At 43.1% G+C, this 27,500-nt stretch overlaps 1 protein-coding gene across 1 annotated transcript in view; it reads right to left on the bottom strand.

Annotated features, from left to right (window-relative positions):
* Positions 1 to 27,500, bottom strand: part of LOC147035423 (uncharacterized) — a 105,780-nt gene that overhangs the window by 69,452 nt on the left and 8,828 nt on the right. The window contains exons 2-3 of the mRNA XM_085898213.1: positions 7,835 to 7,951; positions 4,119 to 4,184 (exon numbers count right to left, since the gene is read on the bottom strand). Coding sequence (XP_085754339.1) covers positions 4,119 to 4,184; positions 7,835 to 7,951 — 183 coding nt within the window. The remainder of the gene's footprint in view (positions 1 to 4,118; positions 4,185 to 7,834; positions 7,952 to 27,500) is intronic.

The following is a 27,500-nucleotide window of genomic DNA, read 5'->3' as shown; positions in this document are numbered from 1 at the left end:
TGTTATTCCCTGATGGCAGTGGCCTCTTTCAGCAGGATAATGCACCCTGCCACACTGCACACATTGTTCAGGAATGGTTTGAGGAACATGATGAAGTGTTCACAGTGTTGCCCTGGCCTCCAAATTCTCCAGATCTCAATCCGATTGAGCATCTGTGGGATGTGCAAGACCGACAAGTCCGATCCACGGCGGCTGCACCTCGCAACTTACAGGACTTGAAGGATCTTCTGCTAATGTTTTGGTGTCAGATACCACAGGACACCTTTAGGGGTCTTGTAGAGTCCATGCCTTGGTGTGTTGGCACTGTTTTGTCGGTACACGGAGGACCAACGGCATATTAGACAGGTGGTTCTAATGTTTTGGCTTATCAGTGGATGTATATGTATATATATATATATATATATATATATATATATATATATATATATATATATATATATATATATATATATATATATATATATATTACAATATCTCAAAAAGTTATGGATGGATTCAGAGGAAATTTGGTGGATGAGTTTGTTCGGTTACAAGAACAAGCTTATTAGATATTGTTTAAAGTACAGATGCAGATCGTACCCATCAGTGGGATACAAAATGTACACTGTTCAGCCTGGCAGAGATATGTGCTCTTTCAAATAGTAGACAAATTCAACTAATCCAAGATATAATCAGTCACATTGCATATTTTACATACAAGGGTCTAAGCTCATAGAGGAGCAAAATAACAAAGGGCAACAGGTTTAAAAACTACCATGGGGGTATGGAAAAACACAGAGGAAAGGAGGAACAACCAAAAAAAACAACAATGGCCCAGAGAGAAACAGAAAGGGAAATAATCAACGTTTGCAGAGGAGATTGTGTTCAAGCATGGTCGAATGCATAAGGTAATGATGGGCAGTGCATTTGAAAGACTGAAGTGCAGAGGATGAGACAACAGACACAGGGAGACAATGCCACAGTTGGAATAATGAATGCAGATGGGTAAGCAGCCTGGACTTGAGGAAGGGGAGCTGGCAAGGGTTTCAGGAATGTGTACAACCTGGGGTGGCTTGGGGAGAGCAGAAGTACAAGAGAGTAGGAGAAACAAGGCCAGAGGTTGTATAAAAATAGAAAACCAACCAACTTCTTGCCAGTGGGAGAGTGTCAGTCCTTGGGTATCTTCCTCTTGTCTTGAGATTCCAAAGGTGTGGAAAGCCTAATTTTTGACCGACTCAAGAGGCCCACCATCCCAGAGTGGGGAGTCACACTCCATGGATCACCACATGAAAGTCTTATACACCATGATGAATTTGATGCAGCTCAAGAATGTCTTAATAAAGAATACCCAGGTGGCATATAACCTTTGATGACAGCTTGATGGTATGGTTCTCCTTTGAAAGGTATGGAAAATAGTCAGGCCAAGGAGTTCTGGAGACTGCACCTCTTCCAGTGGCTGTCCAGAGAAGTGGACTGGATAATTTGATTGCTAATCGTTGTGGAGAGACAGTGTGAGAGGGCGTGTCTTGTTGGCATTGACCATCACATTCCAAATATCTGACCGGAGGTTCAATTTATCCAGGTCTGATGAAAGGGATTCAGAAGAGGCCAGCCCTTCACAAGAATGATATCTTTCTGAATAAGGTGGAATTAATCAGCAAAATGATAATTGGTTGTCAAGCTAATCAGATCGATCATTAGTATAGATTAAAAATAACAGTCGAAAGACAATGCCTCGCGGAACCTCAGCATGAAGGGAAAGGACACCACCAAGGGCCACACACTGTTTTCAGTTAGAGGAAATCAGACAACCACTTTGGCAGAGCCCCCCCCCCCCCCCCCCCGAGTACCAAAGAAAGACAAGGTAGACATCAATGCTAGATGGCTGACAGTGTCAGAGGCTTAAGAGATTGTCAGATAAATGGCCCAAACCTCTTGCTTATTGCTCAAGGGGATCCTTCCACTATTGTGTCAGAAGGACTAAGATATCTAAGATTAAATAGCCACGTTTGAAGCCAAAATGGTTGCCAGAGATGAGCGAGTTAGAGAAGGGATAGTGCCTGAGGTCGGCCACAATGATGGACTCTAATAGATTGCTTATGATGCGGAGTAGGGTGATAGGTCTGCAGTTGAAGGGATTCATTTAGGAAATTTTCTTTTTGATGGATACGAGTGATATTTGCAACTTTTCAAAATGGAGGAAGTTGCTCATCCAATAAGAACCTGCAAAAGAAAGGTGAGGGGGTATGATAGGACTGAAGCACAGTCACTGACATTGACAGCACTTAAGCCTCAGGACCAGTTATAGAAAACTGTCAAACTGGGTAAGAAACTTCTCCACTATAGCAGGGAAGAACTCCACCTGCTGTTGGAAACATTCTGTAATGGGAGAAAGTGGCAGAGGAAGGGATGGATTTGGGACTTTGGCCTTTTGAGTGAAAACAGAGTTCAAGAACTATTTTTCCCCCAAGCAGTGTCCAACATGAATCTGTCCATCAAGAGAGAAGGAATGGAAGGATGATGTGCACCAAAGATAGAACTGACCAGAAAGAACGAAACTCTGAAGAATGCCGAGAGGCTGGAGAATTTGGATTGCAGGTGAACCTGATGCTGGGTCTTGGCTTTTCGTAGGAAAGATCACAATGGTTCCAAGCTGTGCAGGAACTCTGCAGGTTACCATCAATAGGGTTTTGCTTTCCAGGATGATGCATTTTGTTTTCTTGCAATGGCCTCACCACACACATCGGTGTACTAGGATCAAGATTATTGACAGAAAAGTTGACTGGGGGATTGCATGAATTTGTGTAGAGGAGAAGGAATGTAGAAGAAATTACAGGAGCAGCCAACGTTTACAGCTGATGTGATGATGGACCAGTTTTGACTGGAGAAAACAATTATTAGCCTAGACTTACTCGATTTAGCAAATTGCCGTACATTTGCACCTTGGGGGTTCTCTAATTAATGACAGAGACACAATTTTACCGACACTTGGTTAGTATAGCCGAGGTGAGCAGAGAAAAAGGAGCAGAACAAGTTTGAGGAAAGGTTCGACACTACATAGTTCAGTTATGAACGGTTGCCATTTGGGAAAATGTGTTGGAAAAGTAAAAGACTGAGTAAGTCCAGTCAATTAACAGAATGGCTTAGCTGCTAAGTTATGTAGCAGTGCATAAAATACCAAGCCAGTAGGCATGATGGCAATTCAAGTCTTTACAGATGAGGAAGAGTGTGAACACAGGGGTGAGAGGAGAGCCTTGTGTCAATGTGTTGAGATACAAAATGTCAGAGGAGATGTTGTGAATATAATATTCGAGGTACAGTATCTACAGCAGCCTGGATTGACAAATCTATGAAGTTGGAGTGCAGACCTTCGATATTGATAGATAAGAAAGGGGCAAACCAATGCAGGAGAGCACTGGTGAAGAGGATGAGGGACAAGGTGAGCAGGGATGGGGTGTTATATTTTTCTGGATGTGAGCTGGCCCTCAAGGCTGATCTGGTCACATTTCTGTAAGCCAAAATCAGCAAATAGAGTCAAATATCACGTTGAGAGTGTGATTGGGGGTTGTTGGCTGTGTGTAGTTGGAGAGGGCAAATTGGGAGTTGTGACGTGGTTCGGAAATTGAAATGGGAGTGGGAGGTGAAAGGAAAAAATATAAAAAAAATAGATAAAAGACAACAAATAATTATGATAGACGATGAGGCAAATCTTTGGGAGTAGAAGAGGCGTTCTGGAACACATGTGTAAAGCGAAAAACGTTATTATTAACAGAAAAACAAAAAAAAAAGCACACGAGAGATACTTTTCCCCCTTTTGTGGACGCACGGAGCCACGGATCAGTTAAGTGTTACTGAAAGCATTAGAATAGACTTCCATAAATTAGTCAAAGAAAGAATAGAACAGAGTAAGGAAAGAGTAAAGTAAAATCAAGTAGGTAGAACAAACCATGTGGCAGAGCATTGTTTATAGACACATAAATCTTTGCACAAAACACCCCAATAAAACTTATTACAGGCACAGCAAAATAAAACAAGGAGAAAAGACCATTCTAGTCAGTATCTTTATATTTTGAAGTAGATCATGGAGTACAAGAGCCATGCATCTACCAAAAGAATAACCAGAAGTGATAGAGCTTTACCTCTATGTTTGAGGATATAATATTCACAACCATTTCCACCTTGTAGTCTTTTGGTAGATTCAGTACCTGTGGCAAAAGGCATGACAAAAAAGGGAAATATTACAATTCTCAGACAGGTAAGATACAAGATCAACATCCACCACAATCTTCATAAATAAAATTTCTCCACAAGAGCAAGTCTCATTTAACGGTGTGGGAGAGAGTCAACAAGAGAGAGATGAGAGAAAGAGTGAGAGTGAGAGTGGAGAGAAGAAAAAAAAAACCCTCACCTAAACCAGTAAGTAAGGGGGTTAGGTCATAGGGAGGTATAATGGGTGTAATAAAGATCATGGGCCAGGCTGGGATGGGGGATGACATGGCAAGAGTACTTGCTTCAATTACAAATCAAAACTTACAACAGGAATTAATTATCAACTAGCTTACTTTGTAAAGCTCTTGAATCAAGAAAATTAATGGGTAAATGATGTGGATTATAATAAAATTTAAGGTCCAGAAGAAGATGAATCAGCTATTAGAAGTTGAAAGAAAGGAAAGGCAGCAGGTCCAACTGGTTTCTTCGATGAAATGATAGAAGTGGCTATAGATATAGGAATTACATAGACGACGAAGTTGTGTCGAAAGATCTGGTAAGGAGGAGTGATCCCTGAAGATTTGGCAAATAACATAATTGTACAATTGTTCAAGATGAAGGGGGACCCTTTATTATGTGCATTGAAAAGAGGAGTTAAACTAATGGAGAAAGCATTGAAAGTTTTTGAAAAGGTCGTTGAAAACAGAGACAAGAAGAAGTTTGTTTTATGCCAGGAAGATCAACAGAAGCATTTTATATTTTGAGGCAATGCCAAGAGAAGTAATGTATTTGTCAAAGAAAAGGAAACCATCACCTTTTTGTTGATCTAGAGATAGCCCATGATCGAGTCGCAAGAGCAGCTGTTCAATGGGCTCTCAGAAGGCAACTGGTGCCTGAAGAAATGGTTAAAGTAATCATGGGAATGTAAAAAAAAAACAAAAAAAAAACCTGTTTTTACAGCCATTTTTCCCTGCTGTGCAGGGGTTAGGCTTTTTTCTTGAGGCAATGTTTTTTTATGGCCGGATGCCCTTCCTGACGCCAACCCTGGTCGCCTCTTACGACACACAGAGATATGGTATACCTATTCTAACCGGGGCATACACCGGGACCAGTACACTGGTACTCACTTCGCCGACCTCAGATGGATGACAGGCTGAGTCAACCCCCTGGTATAATTCAGCAGCCAGCGGGGCTTGAACTCAGGATCCTAGGATCCCAAGCCGCCACCCTAACCACTAAACCAACACCAGGCAATCATGGGAATGTAAAGAAACAAAATTAAAAAAAAAAAAATTAAGATCAATGGCAAAGACCAACTTGGGATCAAGTGAAATGCTTGAAGTCAAGGTTATATTACACCAGGGATCAGTTTTTAATTCCGCTACTATTTGAAATAGTGATGGAAGAATTGACGAATGAAAGGTTGTGATTCAGATGTGAGTTATTGTATGCTAATGAATTATTTTTGAATGCCCAAAGTAAAAGAAAAGAAAAATACGTTTCAAAAAAAGAAAGGTGCAATAAGAAGAAACGTTTATGCATTAACATCAACAAAATGCAGGTTATGGTGAGTGGCAGAGAAGGAGAGGGGAAATAAAGCGGACAATGGCCTTATTCACTCAGCGGGAACGAAGTTGGAAGGAATTTATTTCAATGTAAGCAGTTATATATTTGGTTACAAGATGTATCATGGGAAATTTGTAAACAAAAGCTGAGATTTTCAAATGTAAAACATGTCAAGATCAATAATTTCAAGAAAAAGATGAAAAAAATGCTGCTGTGCTCAGAATTTATTGTAGAAAAAGGCAAAAGTTTCTGTTCGGTTGGAGACATGATCGAGGCATCAGAAGTAGCTGTTGGATCAATGATTAAGTCAGCCTGGAATATGTGGAGACAATGAGGTGGCATCAGGAAGCACAGAAACATTCCATTATCTGTAAAGGATAGAGTTTATAAAGCCTGTATCAGACCGGTATTGATGTATGAAAGCAAACCGTGGGCATCGATTGAAAATGTAAATAGAATGGGAAGAACAAATGACAATGATACAATGGATGAATGATCATCTCATAAAAAAGAATTATGAGCTCAGAAATCAGATTAGACATCTATATCGGTGAAGAAGAACTGAGTAAGAGAAGACTTGATTGGTATGTGGTTGATTATGTGTAACAAAGGTTAGAAGATGAAGATGTAAAGAAAGCAACAAAGCTCATGGTAGAAGGAAAAAATCCGAGAGGACATCCTAAAATTACATGGATTGATAATGTTAAAAAAAAGATATGTAATATTTGGGTTTGAACGAAAACGGCACAATAGATAAAACCACATGGAGGAATGCTACAATTTGACCAACTCTCAGAAATTACAGGAAAATCCTATTAATTTGCAATGGGTCACTGGCGTTGACACCAATACAAATTATTATTACTGACCCGAGGCATCAAAAAGCTACATATATTGAACAAACAGTTTCAAATGGAGCACCTCACCACCATTAGAGCATTTACATTGCATCAGGTGTGGCACTATATGTGAATTGATAATCCCAGCTTGCGAGCTCAATGATAGAAGACACCATTTTCATTTTTGCTGTCTCCATTCCTACCCCATTTAGAATCGCGTGCAGTCACGGGTAACTTGCTAGTGTTCATAAAATGTTTGACCCTGCCGTAGTTGTTAATAAAGGTACTGTATGTACAAGATGTCCTCTATAGTCCTGAAAAAAGTACCAGATCCTGGAAGAGTCCTCTTCCTCAATGCCAATGTTCCGACAATAATTATTGAGGATGAAAAGATGGGTAGCTGCGATGGTTCAGCATGCAATGGCAGCGTGAAATAGCAGCAGCTTGAAGTTCTTGCCAGACCAAGCATGCCACTCAGGTGAACCTTCAAGTACAAGAGCCTCTTTACTCGTGAAACGCTCCTGCTCCACACCGTTAAGTTGCAGTGACACTCTGTTGGCCCTCTCCAGACCAGGCACACAACACGAGCAGAAATCCAAATTCACTCGGGAACTCCATGCAGGAATAATGCATAGATGACACTTCATCGCCTGGTAGTCGAACATCTATATAATCTCCCAGAAACACATTCACACTAAAGTGAATCACAATATGCCACGGTCTCTTAAACGTGTTGACTCAAGCTGGTTTCACTTGGGCTCCTTGTGGCATTGCCGTTTATGTGCTCTCGGTACTTCCTTCATAGCTTATGTCTCTCTCTCAGTCTGTCTGTCCGTCTCAGCAAACCTACGAGAGTGCCTGAACTTTCTGGCGACATCCTGCGATATTATAGTCCCATGAAGGCTTTGAGAATGTTCTAGATGTCACTGGTCATGTCAAAACCATGACGTCTTCAGTGCTTCCCTACTTAGATTTGCTCTTTAGAAACTCATAGATAGCATGAATGAACTGAGTACCTGTACATTAAAACATTCAACCACTCATGCTGCATTTACTTGACACCATAAAACACATTCATGTATTAAAAGAAAATGATTACCCAACATTATCACAATTCACACATTCAGAACACCATCAGAAAGAATTTTTTTTTAAATGACAGAAGTTTAACTGGTTTACAAGGTTTGAGTGTTGAACTCATTGCATTCGTAACATTCACAAAGCATATAATTTACACCCACTAGGAATTGGATGATTTGGGAGTAGTTGGATGGTATGGGACTAAACGTCTGGCAGGCAGCAGAAACGGAAGAGATATGACCGAGCGTTCCCACCAGGCCCAGAATCAAGCCACTCATCTGCAATGACAATCCGACAGTGAACAATATACTTCTTAAAAAATATCGGAGGATTTAACAAATTTATCAATTTAAGAAAATTTATCAGCTCCCATTATTTAATGCAAACACTGCAGGGGGGGGGGTGGGGGGGGACTTCAACTGTGAACCCAACTGTGAAGCACTTGCAAAAGGCCTGTGAATCACTAAGTACATTTTCATCAACCAATCCTACTTGCAAACTCACTTGGAGCAAATCCAGCAGGGAATATCCAGAGAAATCATAGGTGGGTGGGCTCTTAAATTCCTTACACTTCAAGTGGGCTGGGCCACATTCGGGGATCAGTCGAGCCTCTGCTGGCAATGCAGAGATATGACCTGTTCTGGTCATTTTGGTCATGGCATTCCTGTTCTGGTCAAATAGCAACCACTAACCCTATTGTCTCTTGTCGATCAACAACACCTTTTTAGATCAATTTTCTGCAAACATTACCACGAGGCCACACATCTTGTCTTTTCAGTAGTATTTTTAATCCTTCAATATTTGAGGTTCAGTTTTTTTTTATTCACATTTCTATCTTCTCTTCACCCATATCCAGCAGGATGCTTTTTCAGCTGCTTCTGCAACTGCCTTGATCACTCTTGAACGGCACCGACTTGATAGTCCTAGCTGTTTGAAGAGACTATACACCACTGCACCAACACACCCTCTTCACCTGACATCCAGTGCAAACAGTCATGTTCTGAACCTTTGGGCTTGGATTTATTTCACAAATTCTTCATATTTTGCCATCTTGTGCTCATGGCTTTTGCTCATTCATAAGTCCTAGGGTACTCAATTCAGTTGTCAAGACTGTTTTAGATGGATGCATCCATGGCATATTGTGGATGCATCCAATGAAAGGATCCAGTCTGGTCTCAATCCTGTTCTTGCAATGCACTCATGATACATCCTCATGTCACCAAGACCTGTTGCCAATAAGGGACTTTCAAAATGACAAGATCTGGCCTAGAAAGCTTTGCGTGCATGTGCATAAACCCCTGGCAACAGCGGCCATGCTGACGTATATTGTGTGTGTGAGATAAGGATTGTAAGAAAAAAAATGGCTCAGAGGTTCTTAAAGAAGCCGAAAATACTTGGAAGAGTACCTGAGAGAAAAGGGCATGCCTCGGCACAACTAAAAAGTTGGAAAAATTATTTGCTCACAAACGGGACTGAAATGGTGCAGCTGACTGTACTGTAGACTCCCGACGGTGTGGAATGTCATATTTGTTGGGGTTTGTGAATGCACAGGGCAAGTTTAAAATCAACTTTTAAAATAATTATATTTATCATTAATCATGTTGCGGGGGTGGGAGTGGGAGCTGTTGTAAATGTTTTCAGGTAAATTCAAGTAAATAAATTAAAGTACAAATATAAACGTGTGTTTGTACGTTATTCTTTCACGGCCAAACTGGAACACTTTAGAGGTCCAACGTTTTAGGTATAGGAACTTCAGAATCTGGACAAGGTTTTAAACTACCCCCTTCCCTCCTTCTACTCAAGGGAATTCTCTGTGTAGTTCCAGAAATAAGACAAAAAAAATCTCCCCAAAATTAACAAGAAAATTCTCTATGTATTGTGTGTACGTCTGAAAATCGTAGAAAAATAAAATGGCAGGGCCAATCACCAAATTTTGCAAACGTGCCCTACCCTGCACCATAGGCTGCACGGGGGGGGGGGGGGGGATTAAAATAAAACTAAACTACACAGGGGTTGCAGCACCTGTGCATTGTGGCGTTGAAATGTTAAAAATAACTTCATTTGTACATTTTGTTTGTTATTTTTTCACATCCAAAACCACTACCAAGAAAAACTCACCCAGTTCTGGGGACCTCCTGACCCTCAGGCAATGCCGGATAGCCCTGCTCGCAAATTATATATAGATATTTGTGGTTTGGTTGCAGGCCACAAGTTAAAATTATACTACATTTTTGCATTCATTTTGAAAAGGACAGTGTGTGTGTGTGTGTGTGTGTGTGTGTGTGTGTGTGTGTGTGTGTGTGTGTGTGTGTGTGTGTGTGTGTGTGTGTGTGTGTGTGTGTGTGTGTGTGTGTGTGTGTGTGTGTGTGTGTGTGTCACCGCTCACTGGTATCAACAGGATATTGTAGTAACTCAACACCTCTCGTTCACAGATATTTGTCATATTTACTATATTTCCAGGAGTTTGATTTGCATGCAGGAACAACAATTATGGTTAAACATTCCGAAATCATCATTCTTTCGTCAAAATCATGAAAATTATGTTAAAAAGACAACTTGAATTAGATGTCATGCTGGGTTAGGTTAAAAGGTTAAGGTTAAAGGTTAAAAGCACTCTGTCTTTCGGAAGTGAGTCACTGAAAACGCACACAGTGCATGCACAAAAAGCATCATTTGCGGTCAGATGTCATTTTGAAAGCATCACGGTCTGTGACCTCTTCTGCTTCTTCCTCTCCTTCGTCTTTTTCAGCCCCAAAGTTTGACTTATATGGTTTGACATAAGATTTGAGATCCTGTGATTGGCTGTTGGGCAGGAAAAAAAGAGACTGGTGATGGTGATGATGGAGAGGAGGTTGTTCCTGTTTTGTGGAGTGCCTTTGGAACACTGAATCAGAAATCCGCAATGAAGGGATTTCACAGATGAGCCTGAATGCCTGACATTTTGAGAAGCGAAAGATATTCATGGCACCTCAGATGGTGGAGGGGTTGAGGACGGATTGATGCTACACAGGAAACATGAGACGGAAGGGTTGCCAGAAAAGTTCATTCGATCACGGCTACGTTTGTTACAAGTGAGGCCAGGTCACCTCTGTTTTGCGGCATGACTCCAGCAGGGAGTTCACCAAGTGCGGAACGCTTTGAGCTGAGACCTCAGAGGTCAGCGAGAACACAAAGCCACAGACTTGGAGGGACCTCATAGCATTGAGCGCTCCATCCTCCATCACCCTTGTGCCTGCATGTTGGCAGCTACCTTCCTTGAGGCATCACACCGCAAGTGAACATGGTGACCCAAGTAATGATTAATGCCAACACATGTTTCTTGTCCATGGTTTGAGGGGAGGGAGGGGGGGGCGTTGGTTGAGTTCATAATATATATATATATATATATATATATATATATATATATATATATATATATATATATATATATATATATATATATATATATATATATATATAGTTGCGAATTCGCGCCCGCCGGCGTGCGAGTGGCCACGTAACTCGAATCGCGGCACGTCGCCCACCGGACGGACAATTCTGTCGTGACCCTCTCGGACTAACGCCGGGAGCTTGTCACGGGTGGGCCTTTCGGCCTCACCACGATCGTGCCAATCGGCCCCCCGCGTGGGATAGGGTTGTTCGCCAAATTCGACCTACCTAAGTACACACACGGAGGGTAGACTGGGCGATTGCACCTCGCCGCAGGTCGACTCCGGACACGGGCCACTTAAGCGACCCGTTCCGTACTATCGGGATAACCGAGCAGTGTTATCGTCGGCCTCGACGGTTCCAATTAATTATCGGGCATATTAAACCCACTACCAACCCTTTACGTGAAGCAAGATGGAGATTCAATTAAAGGAAAGACGAAGCGAAACGGGAAAAACAGTTCAACATAATTCAAATTTATTCCGCGGCACACGGAGAGCACACATATACAATTACAACAATTATGCACCAAAAGCAGATCTAACAAAAGAAACACAACAATGCAGATCTACTACCGACTACGCGAGCACACGGCAACACTTACACAGTTTTACTTTACAGACGGCGCCGACAACACATTTACTCAAAAGCAAAAGAAAAGGGCCACCCTCAAAGACAAGGGGGCAGACAGGGCCTGTGGGCCGCGAGACCGGGTGGATCCTACCCGTGTCTTGTGATGAGCCGCAAAACGCGGCACCCCGACTCCGCGCTCCTTCGCGGGTTTCGTTGGCACTGCTTGGAGTGGGGTGAGAACGGGGCCCCCTTTTCGCACTATCTCAGCGCGGGGGGAAAAAAAGGGGGGAATTGTTGATGCTCTGGGGAAAGGGGATAGCTGGCTTGCTTGGGTCCCGCGACGAGCGACTCCACTGCGAGCTCGTCGCCGACCGCCGTCTTCCTTGCCTTGGACCCGAGATATTCGACCTCCTCCCCAATTCTCCTCAGCCGACTGCAGCAAACCACCTCGACCGCGCTTCAGGCTTCCCCTCTCTGCAGCTCCCCGACAGACTCCGAACCCCGACAGACTGCCAGATTCCAGACCCAACTTGACTCACGGCTCCACAGACTGCTCCTCTCCAGACCCGACTTGACTGCCTGACCTTTTCTCCAACTCACTAAATTCGCCCAGCGCTCGGCGCTTTTTAGTCCGGCAGGAGAACCCATATGCAAATTTCTGGATCAGAACGAGCTCGGGGGTGGAGCCACGCTCGCCCATTGGACGGAGAAAAAGGGGCGTGAGTCTCCCCTGATCCTCGAATTTGCATTTATCGATTCTACTCCGACGCGCCTGGAGGCGGGGCCAAACCGCCCCGCGCTTGCTGATTGGACGGATCAGAAGTGGGCGTGTATCATTCCTGATCCGAATTCTCCTCGGAAAGGCCGCTATTTGCACCCGCGGCTCGGCGCGCGTCCCGCACAAGGCCAGGGCAGCCTGACGCTCGGTGCCCACAAGCGGTGCGGGAATGGCCGCAGAAGGAGAGGCGAAGGTGGTGGAGGGTTTAAAGTTCTGGTCCATGGCCATGGCGACGTTTGGAATGGCGTTGATGCGATGTTTGCGGGAGCGAGTTGTGAAGGTAAAGATCGTGGCTGTTGGCGTTGTTGTTGTTGTGAAGCGGCATTACGGTTGGTGGATGTTGTGTGATGGCGGTTGAGACGTGGTTGGTTCAAAATAAAGATAGAACAGAAAAACGGCTATCTTAAAGGGTCGCATCGCAGCCCAAATGAATCACATTTATTCCCTCTAAACAACGGGTTTGGGGCTAACTACACATGTACTTACAGAGATATCTCACCTACGGGACCTGAATGGTGGTTTGCGAATTTCCTCAACCGCAACAATATTCCTTTGCTGCCCCTGCCCCACCCATAATTAAATCAGTGCTTGACCCTTGGTTTGCTTTGTATTTTTGCCTGTCATAACAAAAGTCCCGTATTGCCAGTCCTTTGCATATTCTTGGTAATGGTTGGGGTTAGCCTGCTGTTGGATTAATGGTTAGGGTGGTGGACTTGGGATCCTAGGATACCGAGTTGAAATCCTGCCTGGCTGTTGAATTAATACCATGTGGGGTTGATTGCCTGTCATCCTTCCAAGGTTGGCAAAATGAGTACCAGCTGCTGGTATCCTGTGTCGGAATAGTGGCCCATCCAGGATTGTGCCCAATAGCCCAGGAAACTGCTTCGGCAGCACCAATGCTCTGCACAAAGTATGGTCCCAATGGATGGATGGATGGATGTTCGGGTTGTTCTGTTTCTGATTGACCTTTGGGCTTTCAATGAGGAAAAATGTATTACTGACTTTCCTTTATTAGTTCTGCATCTGGCATGATCTAAAAGTTTGCCAGTTCTGAGAGGACTTGGTTGTGCCTCCAGGTATATTTGCTAAGGATACTCTGCATGCAAATAGCACATGTTCTCAATCCTTTCACACAACTGCATTTTCACTCTGTGGTTTCACCGTGCTTAAAGATTTGTACCAGATGAGAATTGACCACATGATGAAGCTAAATATGGAAGGGTGCCATGTGCCATGTTTGTAATAAGGGATCAGAATATTTTTTTTGAAGAGGGTGTGTGGAAGGGGAAAGGACAGATGAAGGAAGGTTGTTGACTCATAACTAACAACGCATAACAATTTTCAATATTGCATGTTCACAGTAATTTTTCAAAAGTTTGTCTAACTCCATTTCAGGGTGGTTTTTATAATTACCCTCAAGAAATGCCATTATTGTCATGGTAAGATTAGACTTTGTGTAGGTCCTCAGACCAATATCAAGCACCCCTTGTATAAAATCTACAAGGTAACCCTGGCAAAAATGCTGCAGTTGGAACTATAGTAGATGAGAGTCGTACTGTCATCTCATATACTATCATTGGTAACAGGTCCTACTACAGTAGTCTGTAGAGAATTACTCCAGGAAAAGAATGCTATTTTTGCATGGGTAGCTTGCTGTGAGCAGGCCACCGGGTGTACATCATTCAGACGTAAAGCACACCATCCAGTTCCCAAAAAGAAAATACAAGTTTGAAATATGTTGCTGTTCTACTCAAATATGCATCACTCATTCAAATGTAGTACTTGGATTATGGAACTTGCATCCATCACGGATGATAAAAGATCACCCATAAATCACTGCAGCCCACAAGTTATTGCACAACTTCTGAAATACGTGACTTTTGAAATGATATGCATTCGTTCCAATGAGGCCTTTTTGCACATGTGCTGCGTGTGTGTTTACACGGACCCGTTTCTGCTTGCAGGTCACTTTTAAACCTGCCGTTACTAGCATGTAATCTGTGATTCAAATAGTCTTTTGAAATAATTTTCAGCTTTTAGATGTAACAGTTGCAATTTCAACATCGTTAACCATAATTGTGATGTTCCTGAATGAAAATTGTCTCATGGAAATGGGGGAAATACAAAACACATCCGTGGATGAGACTGAGAGGTGTTGGATTCCTATCATTTCTTGTTAGTACAATCAGCAGCCGCAGTAACAGCGGCCTGATTATTCCATCCAGCGTGAACAGGAAGAAGAAAAAAAAAAGGCACTGAGATGGGACATAGTACTCAGATACAATAAGTAAAAGAAGGCATTGTTAAATGAGGTTTCAGGAGCCAGTGATTTTGGTCTAAATAAGCAGAAATCAAGAAAAAGACCAATATCAAATCAAGACCCTCTGCCATACCATCTGTCATCCCTCAGATCGGCAAGCAGCAGCCTCTTCATTCTCTGCAGATCTGGATAAAATCACAAGCTGGTCCAACACTTGAAACATGTATTTCAACCCTGACAAATCTTACACCCTCACTATGTCTCTGCGAAAGGACCATCTGGAAACCGTCCCCCAGCTCCCCCCCATCTACTTTCTTAACAATCCTCTTGAAGAATTCCTTTCATTCAAGCTTCTGGGTCTCAATATCTGCCATGATCTTTCCTGGGAAAGCCGCATTTCCAAACTGGCCTCCAAAGCCAGTCGCCTAATGGGCATCCTCCATTATGCAAAGTCCTCCATTGGCACACCTGAGCTTCTGACCACATACAAAGCTTTCGCCTGCAGCCTGATGGAGTACTGCTCTCCCCTCTGGGCTATTGCTCCCACCTCTCACCTTTCTCGGCTTCACACTGTGGAAACCAAGGCATTTTGGATCATTGGTACCTCCCGTGATGTGGCTGAGTCTTTGCGTCTGTCACTCTCTCACCACAGGTGGTCTGTCTTCTACATTCTCCTCTCTGGCCTCGTCCCCCCCCCCCCTCCTGCTCTGTCTGAGACATGTCCCCCCCCATATTTCCACAGAGGACTCAAGGTCCACCAGCAACCCCCTTCTGGTAAAACTACCAAAAATTAAGAATCACTGCTCACCTTCACTCTTTCATTCCTCTTTTTTTCCCCCAACTTTGGAACAAACTCCCACACTCTCTTCAATTCACCTCTTCCCTTCAGGTCCTCAAAACAGCTGTTCACTACTATCTCTTATCTTCCCCCATCCAAAACTACGATCTTTTCTACTTCTGCTGAACCACCCCAAACCCACCTCCTTCAAATTTCCTGCTTTCCTTCCTGAAAGTCCCTGTAGTGTCCATCTTGTTTACCCTGTGTACCCCACCCATCCCTCTCCCTTCCACAGATCTCATGTCTGTTTCACACTGCATTTTCCTTCCCTCTACCTCCCCCCATTGTACTCTCTGTGTGTAAGCCCTCATATGAGCCTCGACAGTGTTTACAACAACAACAAAAAACCTCAAGAATGAAATTAAAAGATCCTGGAAGCTGGAGAGTGCCAAAATTGTACCAGTGATAATTAATTGGAGCAACGGCAATGATAAAGAAGAACCTTACAGATATCCTACCAACCATCTCTGGGAACATTACCAAACAAACTACATTTAGAGGCTGTCCAGGGCTCAGTAACAATCCTGAAAAAGAGTCCTCAGAACAAAACTCTGACACCAACACAATTTAGCCCATGAATCACGATCCTTCAACGAAATGAAGGTCAATACTTCAGGTCCTCGGAGGACTCCGTTCAACCTTCTGAAACCCAAATTATGGAGATAACAATCAATGACACACACACACACACACACACACACACACACACACACACACACACACACACACACACACACACACACACACACACACACACACACACACACACACACACACACACACACACACACACACATACTTATTGAACCAAAGAAACAATATACAGTACTTGTAACAGCCATAACAGCCCTTGCCGCTCCCATCGCTCCCCCACCTCTCAACCTGATTAATAGTAAATATTGTTGCGGATTCGCGCCCGCCGGCGTGCGAACGGCCACGTAACTCGAATCGCGGCACGTCGCCCACCGGACGGACAATCCCGTCGTGACCCTCTCGGACTAACGCCGGGAACCAGTCACGGGTGGGCCTTTCGGCCTCACCACGATCGTGCCAATCGGCCCCCCGCGTGGGATAGGGTTGCTCGCCAAATTCGACCTACCTAAGTACCCACACGGAGGGTAGACCGGGCGATCGCACCTCGCCGCAGGTCGACTTCGGACACGGGCCACTTTAAGCGACCCGTTCCGTACTATCGGGATAACCGAGCGGTGTTATCGTCAACCTGGACGGTTCGATTAATTATCGGGCGTTTTAGCCCACGACCAACCCTTTACGTGAAGTAAGATGGAGATTCAATAAAGGAAAAGACGAAGCGAAACGGGAAAACAGTTCAACATAAAGCACATTTATTTCGTGATGAACGGAAAGCACACATATACAATTACACCAAAAGCAAATGTAAAAGAAGAAGAAACACACAATAATACACAAAAAGCAAATGTAAAAGCAAAACACAATGCAGAGCTAACCAACTACCGAGCACACGGCAACACTTATACAGTTTTACTTCACAGACGGCGCCGACAACACATATACTCAAAGCAAAAGAAAAGGACCACCCTCAAGGATGATGGGGGCAGACGGGCCTGGGGCCGAGACCGCGTCGGGCCTACTCGTCTGATGATGAGCCGCAAAATGGCGGTGGGGCCCCGACTCCGCGGGCCTCGCGGACAGTGTCTGGAATGGGGTGGGAACGGGGCCCCCTTCTCGCACTATCTCAGCGCGGGGGGAAACAGGAGGGGGTTGTTGATGCTCGGTGGAAGGAGGATATCTCCCTGGCTCGGGTCCCGCGACGAGCGTCTCCACCACGACCTCGGTCGCGTTATCGGCCTCTCCTCTCCGCAGCTCCCCGACTCTGACACGAGCACCCCCTCGACTGCCTTCGCCGTCACCACCTCTCCAACTCTCCACAGCTCCGTCCAACTGCCTTCTCCGACTCCTCTCTTGACTGGCTGTTCCCAACTCCACCGACTCCCTCTTCGGCGAGCGAACGCGGCCCTTTTATAGCCCCCGGGGCCTCGCTCCTTCGCCTTCGACCCTTTACCTTCGACCCTTCACCTCTGGCTGGCTCCCCATTGGACCGAGGAAAAGTGGGCGTGAATGCTTTTTGATCCATGAATTTGCATATAGCGATATTACTCCAACGCACCTGGAGGCGGGGCCAAATCTCCCCACGCTCGCCGATAGGACGGAACAGAAGTGGGCGTGAGTCGTTTTTGATCCGTTTTCTTCGGAAAGGCTGTGATGTTTCTGCACACGCTGCTCGGTGCGCGCCCTGCACGAGTCCAGTATCGGTGCCCACAAGCGGCGCGGAAATGGCGGTGATGCGATGGTTGCGAGAGCGAGATGTGACGGTAAAGGTCGTGGCTGTTGGCGTTGTTGTTGTGAAGCGGCGTTGCGGCTGGTGGTTGTTGTGTGATGGCTGTTGAGACGTGGTTGGTGGTGGTAGTAATGGCGGCTGGTCCAAAATAAAGATAGTAAAAGAAAAACGGCTATCTAGAAGGGTCGCAGCCCGAATGAATGACATTTATTCCCTCGAAACAACGGGTTTGGGCCTAACTACACATATACTTACAGAGATATCTCACCTAAGGGACCTGAATGGTGGTTTGCGAATTTCGTCAACCACAACAATATCATGATTTTAAACTTTCCCTGTACCCAGATATGCCCTTCCCATCAGTATTCAGAAGCACCTAATCCAGATAAACAATCATTCATTGGAAGTGACCCGTCATCGGTTTGTGAAGCAAACACTTGTCCATTTTGGCCTTTCATCAGCCTCCATGGTCGGGAGTTAGCAGTTCGAGCAGCTTCCCGTTCAATGAGCTGGGAAAGTTCTTCAAGTCTTTTGTTGTGCAGAGTCACAGTCCTTTCTCTCATGTGCTTTTCCAAGCATTTTCAGCTTATTTTGGAAACTTTGTGAACCATTTTAAGTAACAATACATATCTCCGACACTCAGTATACGTTATGATGCCCTGAACGCCGATGCTTCCTGCGGTTTCTGCACAAGTACACCGAGAATTCTGGACAGAATGAGTTATTTCAAAGTTCATATTGGCTTGCACTTTTAACCTTCCTTAAACAAACAAAAACCTCAAACATAAGAAGTTATATCAATGTACAAACCATAAAACCACAATTTTTGCAACAACTACTTTATCCTTGATATAAAAAAAAACAATATTGGATTTATAATCGGTGACAATGGCTTCAATGTAAATGATTTTCCAAGCTTTACGTAATTTTTGGTGGTGGATTGGACTTATCAAAACAATGATGAGGAAGCATACAGTAGAATGTCGATATAATAAGTCAATGCTTGAATATAAGCACATATGAAAAATAAGGGCACACGGGCCTCACCATTTGATTTCTCCAGTAAAAATAAGCGCATATCAAAATGTCATCATAAGGCTTTGAAAACTGAAAATATTGTTACGGATTTTAGAATTGGGTCTGATGAATGCATCCACACATCCAGGTCCTCAGACAGTTATTTCCTTAAATGCATGTTCAGATTAGCCCCGTCCCTATGTCTAATGGGATTTTAAATGTGATGTGTTGAGAAGGGTAAAGGATAGATCCCCTCTCTTATGGGAAACTTTTTTATTTATGACAGACACGTTCACACACATTTCTTTCATGAGCTCTGAAGCCCACCCTCATTTTTCCTCAGCAACATTCTTTTACGAGCTCGGAAGCCCGCCCTCATTTTTACTCAGCAACATTCTTTCGTGAGCTCCGACGCCCGCCTTTTTTGAGAGCGCATGGGTCGTCAAGGTAACCGTGCCCCAGTGGGGCGGGGTGAGCTTGGGGCGGACGGCACCCCGCAGAGACGGCCCGGCAATATAAAAATGAGCGAGAGGTACGTTCTGAAGAGAAAAAGTCTGAAGAGAAAAGCACGAGGAGAGAAAAGCGAAAGGAGAGAGGTAAAAGCAAAGGGCGAGAGAAGCAAGCAAGAAGCGCTTGTCTGACCAGTGCCAACGAGACAATTCGCCCTTCCCAGTGCTTCGGCAAGCGAGCGTGTGGTGCGCGTGTGGGTGTGAGCAGCGCCGCCAACAAGTGAGGCATGGGTCGATTACCAACAACACCAGGTTCTAAACCCGCGACGGATGATCTCGGTGCCTCCAGACTTCGACTGGCATTCAAGGCTGCCCCGCGAGAGGGTGCATGGCAAAGCTGGGTGCTGGCGACGGACGTGACACGCACGCATTTCAGGACGTTTTCGCTTCACGGACGACTTTCTGGTGAGCGATACGATTCTCCCCCTCTCCTCCCCTGAATGATCTGCTGGGTACCCTTGTCTGTGTTTAGCTGTAAGTAAGTCAACCCCCGATAAGCATCTGCTCTTTGTCTCTTTCCTGGCATTTTGATTGATTTTGCTTTGAAATTCATTCTTTATTTACCTGAGAAAATAAAAAGTTCTTTTTATTTATTTATTTTATTATTAATAAATTATTTGTCGATTTCCAACCTGTCCGTGTTTGTCCTTTCCTTCCATTGGTCTTGCATTGTCTCAACCGAGATAGACTGGGAGGTAATTACCACAGATTCGACCAAAAAATCGTCGGCACGCACCAGCAGTTAAAACGCTCGGCCACCCTAATTAAAATCTAATCAGATAACATTGGTGCTTTGCCGAGGGCGCGTTCCCCGCTCAGGTAACCACGTGACCTCTAGTTAAACGGAATAATTAGACGGCAGACACTGGAATTCGTGGTTGACTGGGTGGTGTTCGTGGTTTTAAAACAACCCACCGTACCACAACGTTAATTGTGAGCGGTAGCCCCAGGTCCGGCTCTACCGAGGACAACCGGGGATTAATCCCCCTGAGTGACAAGCTGGTGTCTTGGTACCCATGGCCGCAATAATATCAACTCAAACACAACAGTATTATGTGTTTTATTGGTACATAAACTTTTAGTCCAAATTTCTTACACGTCTGGGACTTGTACTTATAAGAGATGTACATTTAAAACAATGTTGTTCATCAAGGGTCGTAAAAGGGTGTTTTACGACAAGGGTAGTAAAGAGGTTTTTTTTACGACAAGGGTCAAAAAAGGGGTGTTTTACGACGCTTTATGATAGTCATAAAACAACATTTTCCATCACAATCAAAACGGACAGGCAGCGAAGCGTCGATCACCCATGAAAAGGAGATTGAAATTATCGCGTTTTACAACTCTTGTTGTAAAAACTACAAGAACTACAAGAACTACGTTTTACAACTACAAGAACCATAAACAGACGTGTAATAAATTCGGACTTAACACTCAAGGACTTTCATATGAATGGTGAGGAATGAGAAAATTATTGTTCAGAGTGCAAAAGGTTCGAAGAAGATAGGAAGTGGAAGACAAGCCTTTTACCCAGACATGGAAAACAAATTTGTTGTGGAGTTTAAACAGATATGTGCTTGAGGACTGAAAAAGTGTATTTGGAATTTGTTTCCGAGGTACGGACAATTAAAATTGCAATGATGTAAAAACTGACATCGATGCAGCCAACCTGAAGCACATTTACCATTATAAGCACACGTCATGGATTATTGAATATAATCACATCTGGAAAATAAGCGCATATGTGCTCCACTAAATCTAAAAATAGGAACATATGCTTATTATCCAGATTCTACTGTATGTCATAAAAGAGCGCAATCGATGTCATTGTGCAAATATTTAAGTGACTGTTATATATGACCATGAACAATTAAATTTGAGTTTAGTGTATTCCCTTACAATAAATAGTGTAAAGACACAAATATCGATCAAACAAATTAAAGGAATTATCACTTTGTTGATTTTTTTGAGATCGACTTTGGTTTTGCAAAGAAAATAAATTTTAAAATATTTTTGGGAAAAAGAATCTGACATTTCCTGATAATTACATTTTCATGATATATTCCATCATAATAAATTGGAGTGATTAGGGCATGGCTCATCTCAAAAAAGCTGTTACCATCTCCCAGTCAGTATAAATTAGCAGCGCATTATCAAACGAGAACGGCACTCAGTAGATACCTCCAGCAGCCTGAACAGTTTACAGTTTGTATCCCACTGATAGGCTGGATCTGCATCCGGACGTTAAGAAAAATTGAATCGGCTTGTTCTTGTCATCAACCAAACTCATCCACCAAGTTATATCTGAATCCGTTCATAACTGTTTGAGATATCGTGCTTATACTGTCGGACCTCGCTATTTGCAGGGGAGACATTCCTGAAAAATGCCACGAATGTTGGGGCATCATTTCAACGGAAAAAGGGGGCATAGGTTCCCAGTGGTTCATGATTCACGAAGGGAAAATATAAAAAAATCCCATGAAAAAGCCACGAAAAACTACAAATACATCCGCAATTTTTTTTTTAAAAACCCCGGAAATACGCCCACAAAAAAACAATGAATAAAACCCTGCAAAAATTGAAGAATGTCACAAATTATAAACCGCGAATAGTGGTGTCCGACAGTACATCATTTTTGGTCCCATCTCTCAATAGTGAAGAATCACTGAAAAACATTATCGTATTCGGATCTTCAACATCTAAACAGTTCGTCCTTGTCACACACCCAAACTGTCCACCAAGTTTTGTCTGAATCGGTCATTAACTTTTTGAGATATCCTGCTCACAGACAAATACACAAACAGGCAGGGGTGAAAACAATTTCCATCCACGTTCATGGTGGAGGTCACACCCTGATGTCATACCTTTAGTTTTCACATTCCTTTTGACTTAAAAAAAACAAAAAAACAATAGCTTTATTTACTGTCACAGATGCTTTACAAGTGACTATTAAGCAATACATTGGTTAAGAGATTGTATAATGACTTGACATGGAACAAATTATTTATTATACATGCCCATGTAATGGTTGTTCAGGTGAACAGATAATTTGAAAAGTTGATTGGAGTAAAAAGGTGCCAAGTTGGAATGTTGTTGTTGGACTTTAAACTGAGTGGAAAATAAAATAAATCAGTAGATTTTGCAATATTTCTGGTTACTTCCAGAATATAATTTAGTAATTATGAGAAATTTGTATTGAAAGTTGTTTGACAAATGTTCTTTTTTCAAGTATGTATAAACTAAACACTTGTAAAGATGGTCTTAACTCATCTGAAAAAGTAAAGATTCAGGATCAAGAAGCAAAAAAAGGCAGAAAACAAAAAAGTGGGCTTTCTCACACAGGACATTAATTTCCGCATTGTGATATGTGTTATCCGCCTGCATTAGACTTCAAAGCTATCAGAGATATTAACATACAAACTAGAAGCGAGATTTATCATCGTCAACAGCTCACTCGAACATAACATAACAAATGGGAAAGCAGAGTAAAAAGGGGCGGAAGAAGAGCCTGTCATCAGTTGCTTTGTTGTGCACAATGCCGCACATGCTCTGCGCCTTACTTGTGTTTTACCTCAAAAATATGCAGGTTTGGATTACACCTACATGCCTTTGAACATCGATCACTTAAAATTTAGGATTTGTGGAACTTACAATTTGGAGTACTACACCATTAATGCAAAAGAACACAGTAGACACATTCGAAACTGAATGAATTTGAACTTTTATTTACCTGCCAAATATACATTTTCAAATGTCCCTCAAATAGGTACCCATTTTTATTTACTGAATAAAACAAGAACATTATATATATCTGCATCCGGATATATATATATATATATATATATATATATATATATATATATATATATATATATATATATATATATATATATATATATATACATACACACACACATATACACATATTAGGGTGGTCCAAAAAAGTTGAAAAAAAATATAATGTTGCTCCACAAGCTTAAAATTATTCTAATATGATCCATTAACGCGCATAAAGTTTTTAGCTTGATCGGAGGTGATTTAGAGGTCGCTCCATATGACGACTTTTAGTCTCATGACTTGAATAAATTAGGGTATGGTCAGCTACGATTACGGGTACTTCTGGATGTCCGAGGTGGAAATGGAGTGCATTTTCGAACTCTATGGGGTCGATTTACTCTAAGAAATGACTGCACCGACATTGAATTCACTAGCATTTCGAAAATATGACCTAAAACAAGATTTATCATTACTGGAGTTGAGTAACTAATCCAACTCATTTCGATATTTTCTAATCTATAATTAATTTGTTGTCCGTATAAACATTTCTTAGAGTAAATCGACCCCACTGAGTTCGAAAATGCAGTCCATTTCACCGAGGAAGTTCAGAAGTGTACGGATTCGCATCTCACCATACCCTAATTTAATATAATAATAACTAAATAAATAACTAACATATTTTTCGTGAATCATTGAATCTAAAACACTGGATGTTGGGCCGGCTAGAAATAAGTTCAGGCGGGAGTGGAGACAGCAATAGAGGCGGAGATGATAGTGGTATTTGGTAAATGAGACGAAATATTCGAACAGTTTGTAATTCCATTGATTGAAAAATTAGGGTATGGTGAGATGCGAATCCGAATACTTCTGAACTTCCGAGGTGAAAAAGGACTGCATTTTCGAACTCAGTGGGGTCGATTTACTCTAAGAAATGTTGAGACGGACAACAAATTAATTATAGATTAGAAAATATCGAAATGAGTAGGATTAGTTACTCAACTCCAGTAATGACAAATCTTGTTTTCGGTCATATTTTCGAAATGGTAGTGAATTCAATGTCGGTGCAGTCATTTCTTAGAGTAAATCGACCCCATAGAGTTCGAAAATGCACTCCATTTCCACCTCGGACATCCAGAAGTACCCGTAATCGTACCTGACCATACCCTAATTTAACCAATTCGTGAAACTAAAAGTCGTCATATGGAGCGACCTCTAAATCACATGCGATCAACTTAAATTTTTTTTGTGCGTGTTATTGAATGATAGTGGAATAATTTAAGGCTTATGGAGACAATATCTGAAATTGTTTTTTTTTTGCTGTTTTTGGACCACCCTAATACATATATACATATATATATAAATATATATATATATACATACACACATCTATATATATAAATACATACATACATCTATATTAATATTTCGGCACACCCCTTTCTTTGTTCCACCATCAGATTTTTGTTACTGCATGAAATGAAAAGATTTGGCACACATACTAATGATATTATTGTCTTCCTTAAGAGGCCCCTCAAAATTCGTTTTGATGCATTTTCACAAACTCCAACGGATTCCATTCAAATTCGGTACGATTATGGCTTTTGGTCCAACTTAGGTCATTGGCTAAAAATTTTTTCCATAATACTTCCGATATTCGAAAAAAACGTTAAATCGATATCCCTTATGGGATTTTCCATTCAAATCCACTCAAGTTTAAGGCCTACGGGGGACGCAAATTTCCACTTTGCCCCGGGCGCTGTTTACCTCCACTACGCCAAGCTGTTAGGGTTAGGGTTAGGGTTTGGGTTAGTGTTAGGGTTAGGGTTAGGGTTAGCTACCCTAACACTAACCCTAACAGCTAACCCTAACCCTAACCGCTAACCGCTAACAGCTAACAGCTATTCAGGAAATTTGCAAGAAAGCCCAGGCAACACCGGGCTTTATTGCTAGCCCGAGCAACACCGGGCATTACGACTAGTACATATATATGTATTGTATATATATTTTTTTGTTTAAGAAGAAGGCGCTTCCAAGCAAAAGTAAAAAGGAGATCGACTCCACTAATTTGAGCAAAAACCACGAGAGCAGGCAGTTTTTACTTTTGGTTGGAAGCACCTTCTTCTTCTTTAAAAATGTGCAATCCCAACCGCCCAAATTATATTGAATATAAATATATTACACACACACACACATATATATATATATATATATATATATATATATATATATATATATATATATATATATATATATATATATATTGTTGCGGGGCGGGGGTTGGGTGAGAATACCACCAGGGGGGGGGGCTATCTCGGGTTACCACCAGATTCCCCGGAATTACAGGCTGTTGCACACGGATAATTCCGTGACGCGGCGGGTCGCTAACCGATCGTGAACGCCAATAACTCAACTGCGTGACCAAGGGTCCTCCCGTCTATGGGATAACCAGGTTACCTAATTAATTATGTGATTTAATTACCGGGGAACACGCCCTCAGTACGCCTTGTCTGAATCAGATCACTTTACAGGACCGGATGCACTGCCAAGGACGTACCGGCTGAATATTTCTAATGTATATGAATATACCGGCTGAAAACGAGCTGGGAATATTTCTACAAAGGAATTTATTAATAAGCAGGCGAGGAAAGATATGTGGCACTGTGAATATAGCTTTTATTGTTGTCTGTAGCAGGAATAGGAAGAAATGTGAGAGGTGTGGCAATATAAAAGCAACTTTAAAAAGCAGACACAGAGCAGAGTTATCACAATATAATTATTTTATAATCTTACCTTAAACGAGGCCAGGTGTCAGAACCCACACACACACACACACACACACACACACACACACACACACACACACACACACACACACACACACACACACACACACACACACACACACACACACACACACACACACACACACACACACACACACACACACACACACACACACACACACACACACACACACACACACACACACACACACACACACGAAGAGTTGGTGAAGAGAAAAAGGAGAGGAGATGAGGCCAACAGTCTCAAAACGTTTCACGATTGCCCAATCGTGCCATCAATACGTTTTGGGGGGATGCTCCACTGAGCGATACCTCCCTGACAGCTGGCGCGTCGTCTCTTGTTTCGTGGCACTTCGTGCAGCGAGCGTTGGTCCAGAGAATGAGATGCGACTGTCGGGTGTGAAGGGAGGGAATTGAGGGGAGCCAAAAGCCAATGGGTGGAGAGAGGCGGAGTTAGCAGGAGAATTGGTAAAGAAGGCCGGAGCCAGCAGGCAAATTGGTGAAGAAGGACGGAGCGAGCAGGCGAATGGGTAGGTTGTTGATCCCAAGCCAGACAGAACAAGCCGACAGGAATGAAGGCTGGAACGATGACAAATGGAACGAAGCACCAGGAACGACGACTCTGGAACGACGCACCAGGAACGACGACAACTCTGGAACGACGACGACACTGGAACGACGCACCAGGAACGACGATGACTCTGAAACGACACACCAGGAACGACGACGACTCTGAAACGACACACCAGGAACGACGACGACTCTGAAACGACACACCAGGAACGACGACGACTCTGGAACGTCACACCAGAAACGACGATGACTCTGGAACGACACACCAGGAACGATGACGACTCTGGAACGACACACCAGGAACGACGACGACTCTGAAACGACACACCAGGAACGACGATGACTCTGAAACAACACATCAGGAACGACGACGACTCTGGAACGACACCAGGAACGACGACGACTCTCCCTTACCACCGCCCCGTGACCTGTCCTTTTATATCCGGTGTATAGATCCGGTGGTGCAGGGCGGGGGCGACGACCCTGAAGCGGTGTCGTCACCCGAATTGGGCACTCTGGTTGGGCCCCGGCCAGCACACGGGCCGGCCGCCATGACCGGAAGCGGCTCCACTTCACTTCCGACCAAAGGATTCCAAGCTGCGGAATCGTCTCGCTCTGAGCACCGCAACATGAATCGCTTTGTACCAAACCCCGTGTCGTTTCCGGGCGACCTGCGGCCGGCTAACCCTTTATAATTTATATTTTTTAGCGTCTGGCATGATTCAGCTGGGATTTGAACTCCCAATTTCCGGGACACAGAATGGACACTCTCACCATTAGTCCACCGAGTCTGGTTATGTATGCATGTATGTATGTAGCATACATGCAGTCATTGTTCATACATCTACAGGTTTGCATATATGTTAGTTAAATTATCACTCTGTCATCATTTACCATTAAAATACAGATCTCAGGTCTCTGCTCCCCACTGTTTTGCCCTTTCCTCTCCTGG

This window comes from Eptatretus burgeri, chromosome 1, assembly GCF_056783735.1.
Source record: "Eptatretus burgeri isolate ZD-2024b chromosome 1, Ebu_testis_v1, whole genome shotgun sequence".
Taxonomy (NCBI): Eukaryota; Metazoa; Chordata; class Myxini; order Myxiniformes; family Myxinidae; genus Eptatretus; species Eptatretus burgeri.
Note: the sequence above shows the minus strand (reverse complement) of the source record. Positions and strands in the feature narration are given on the sequence as shown.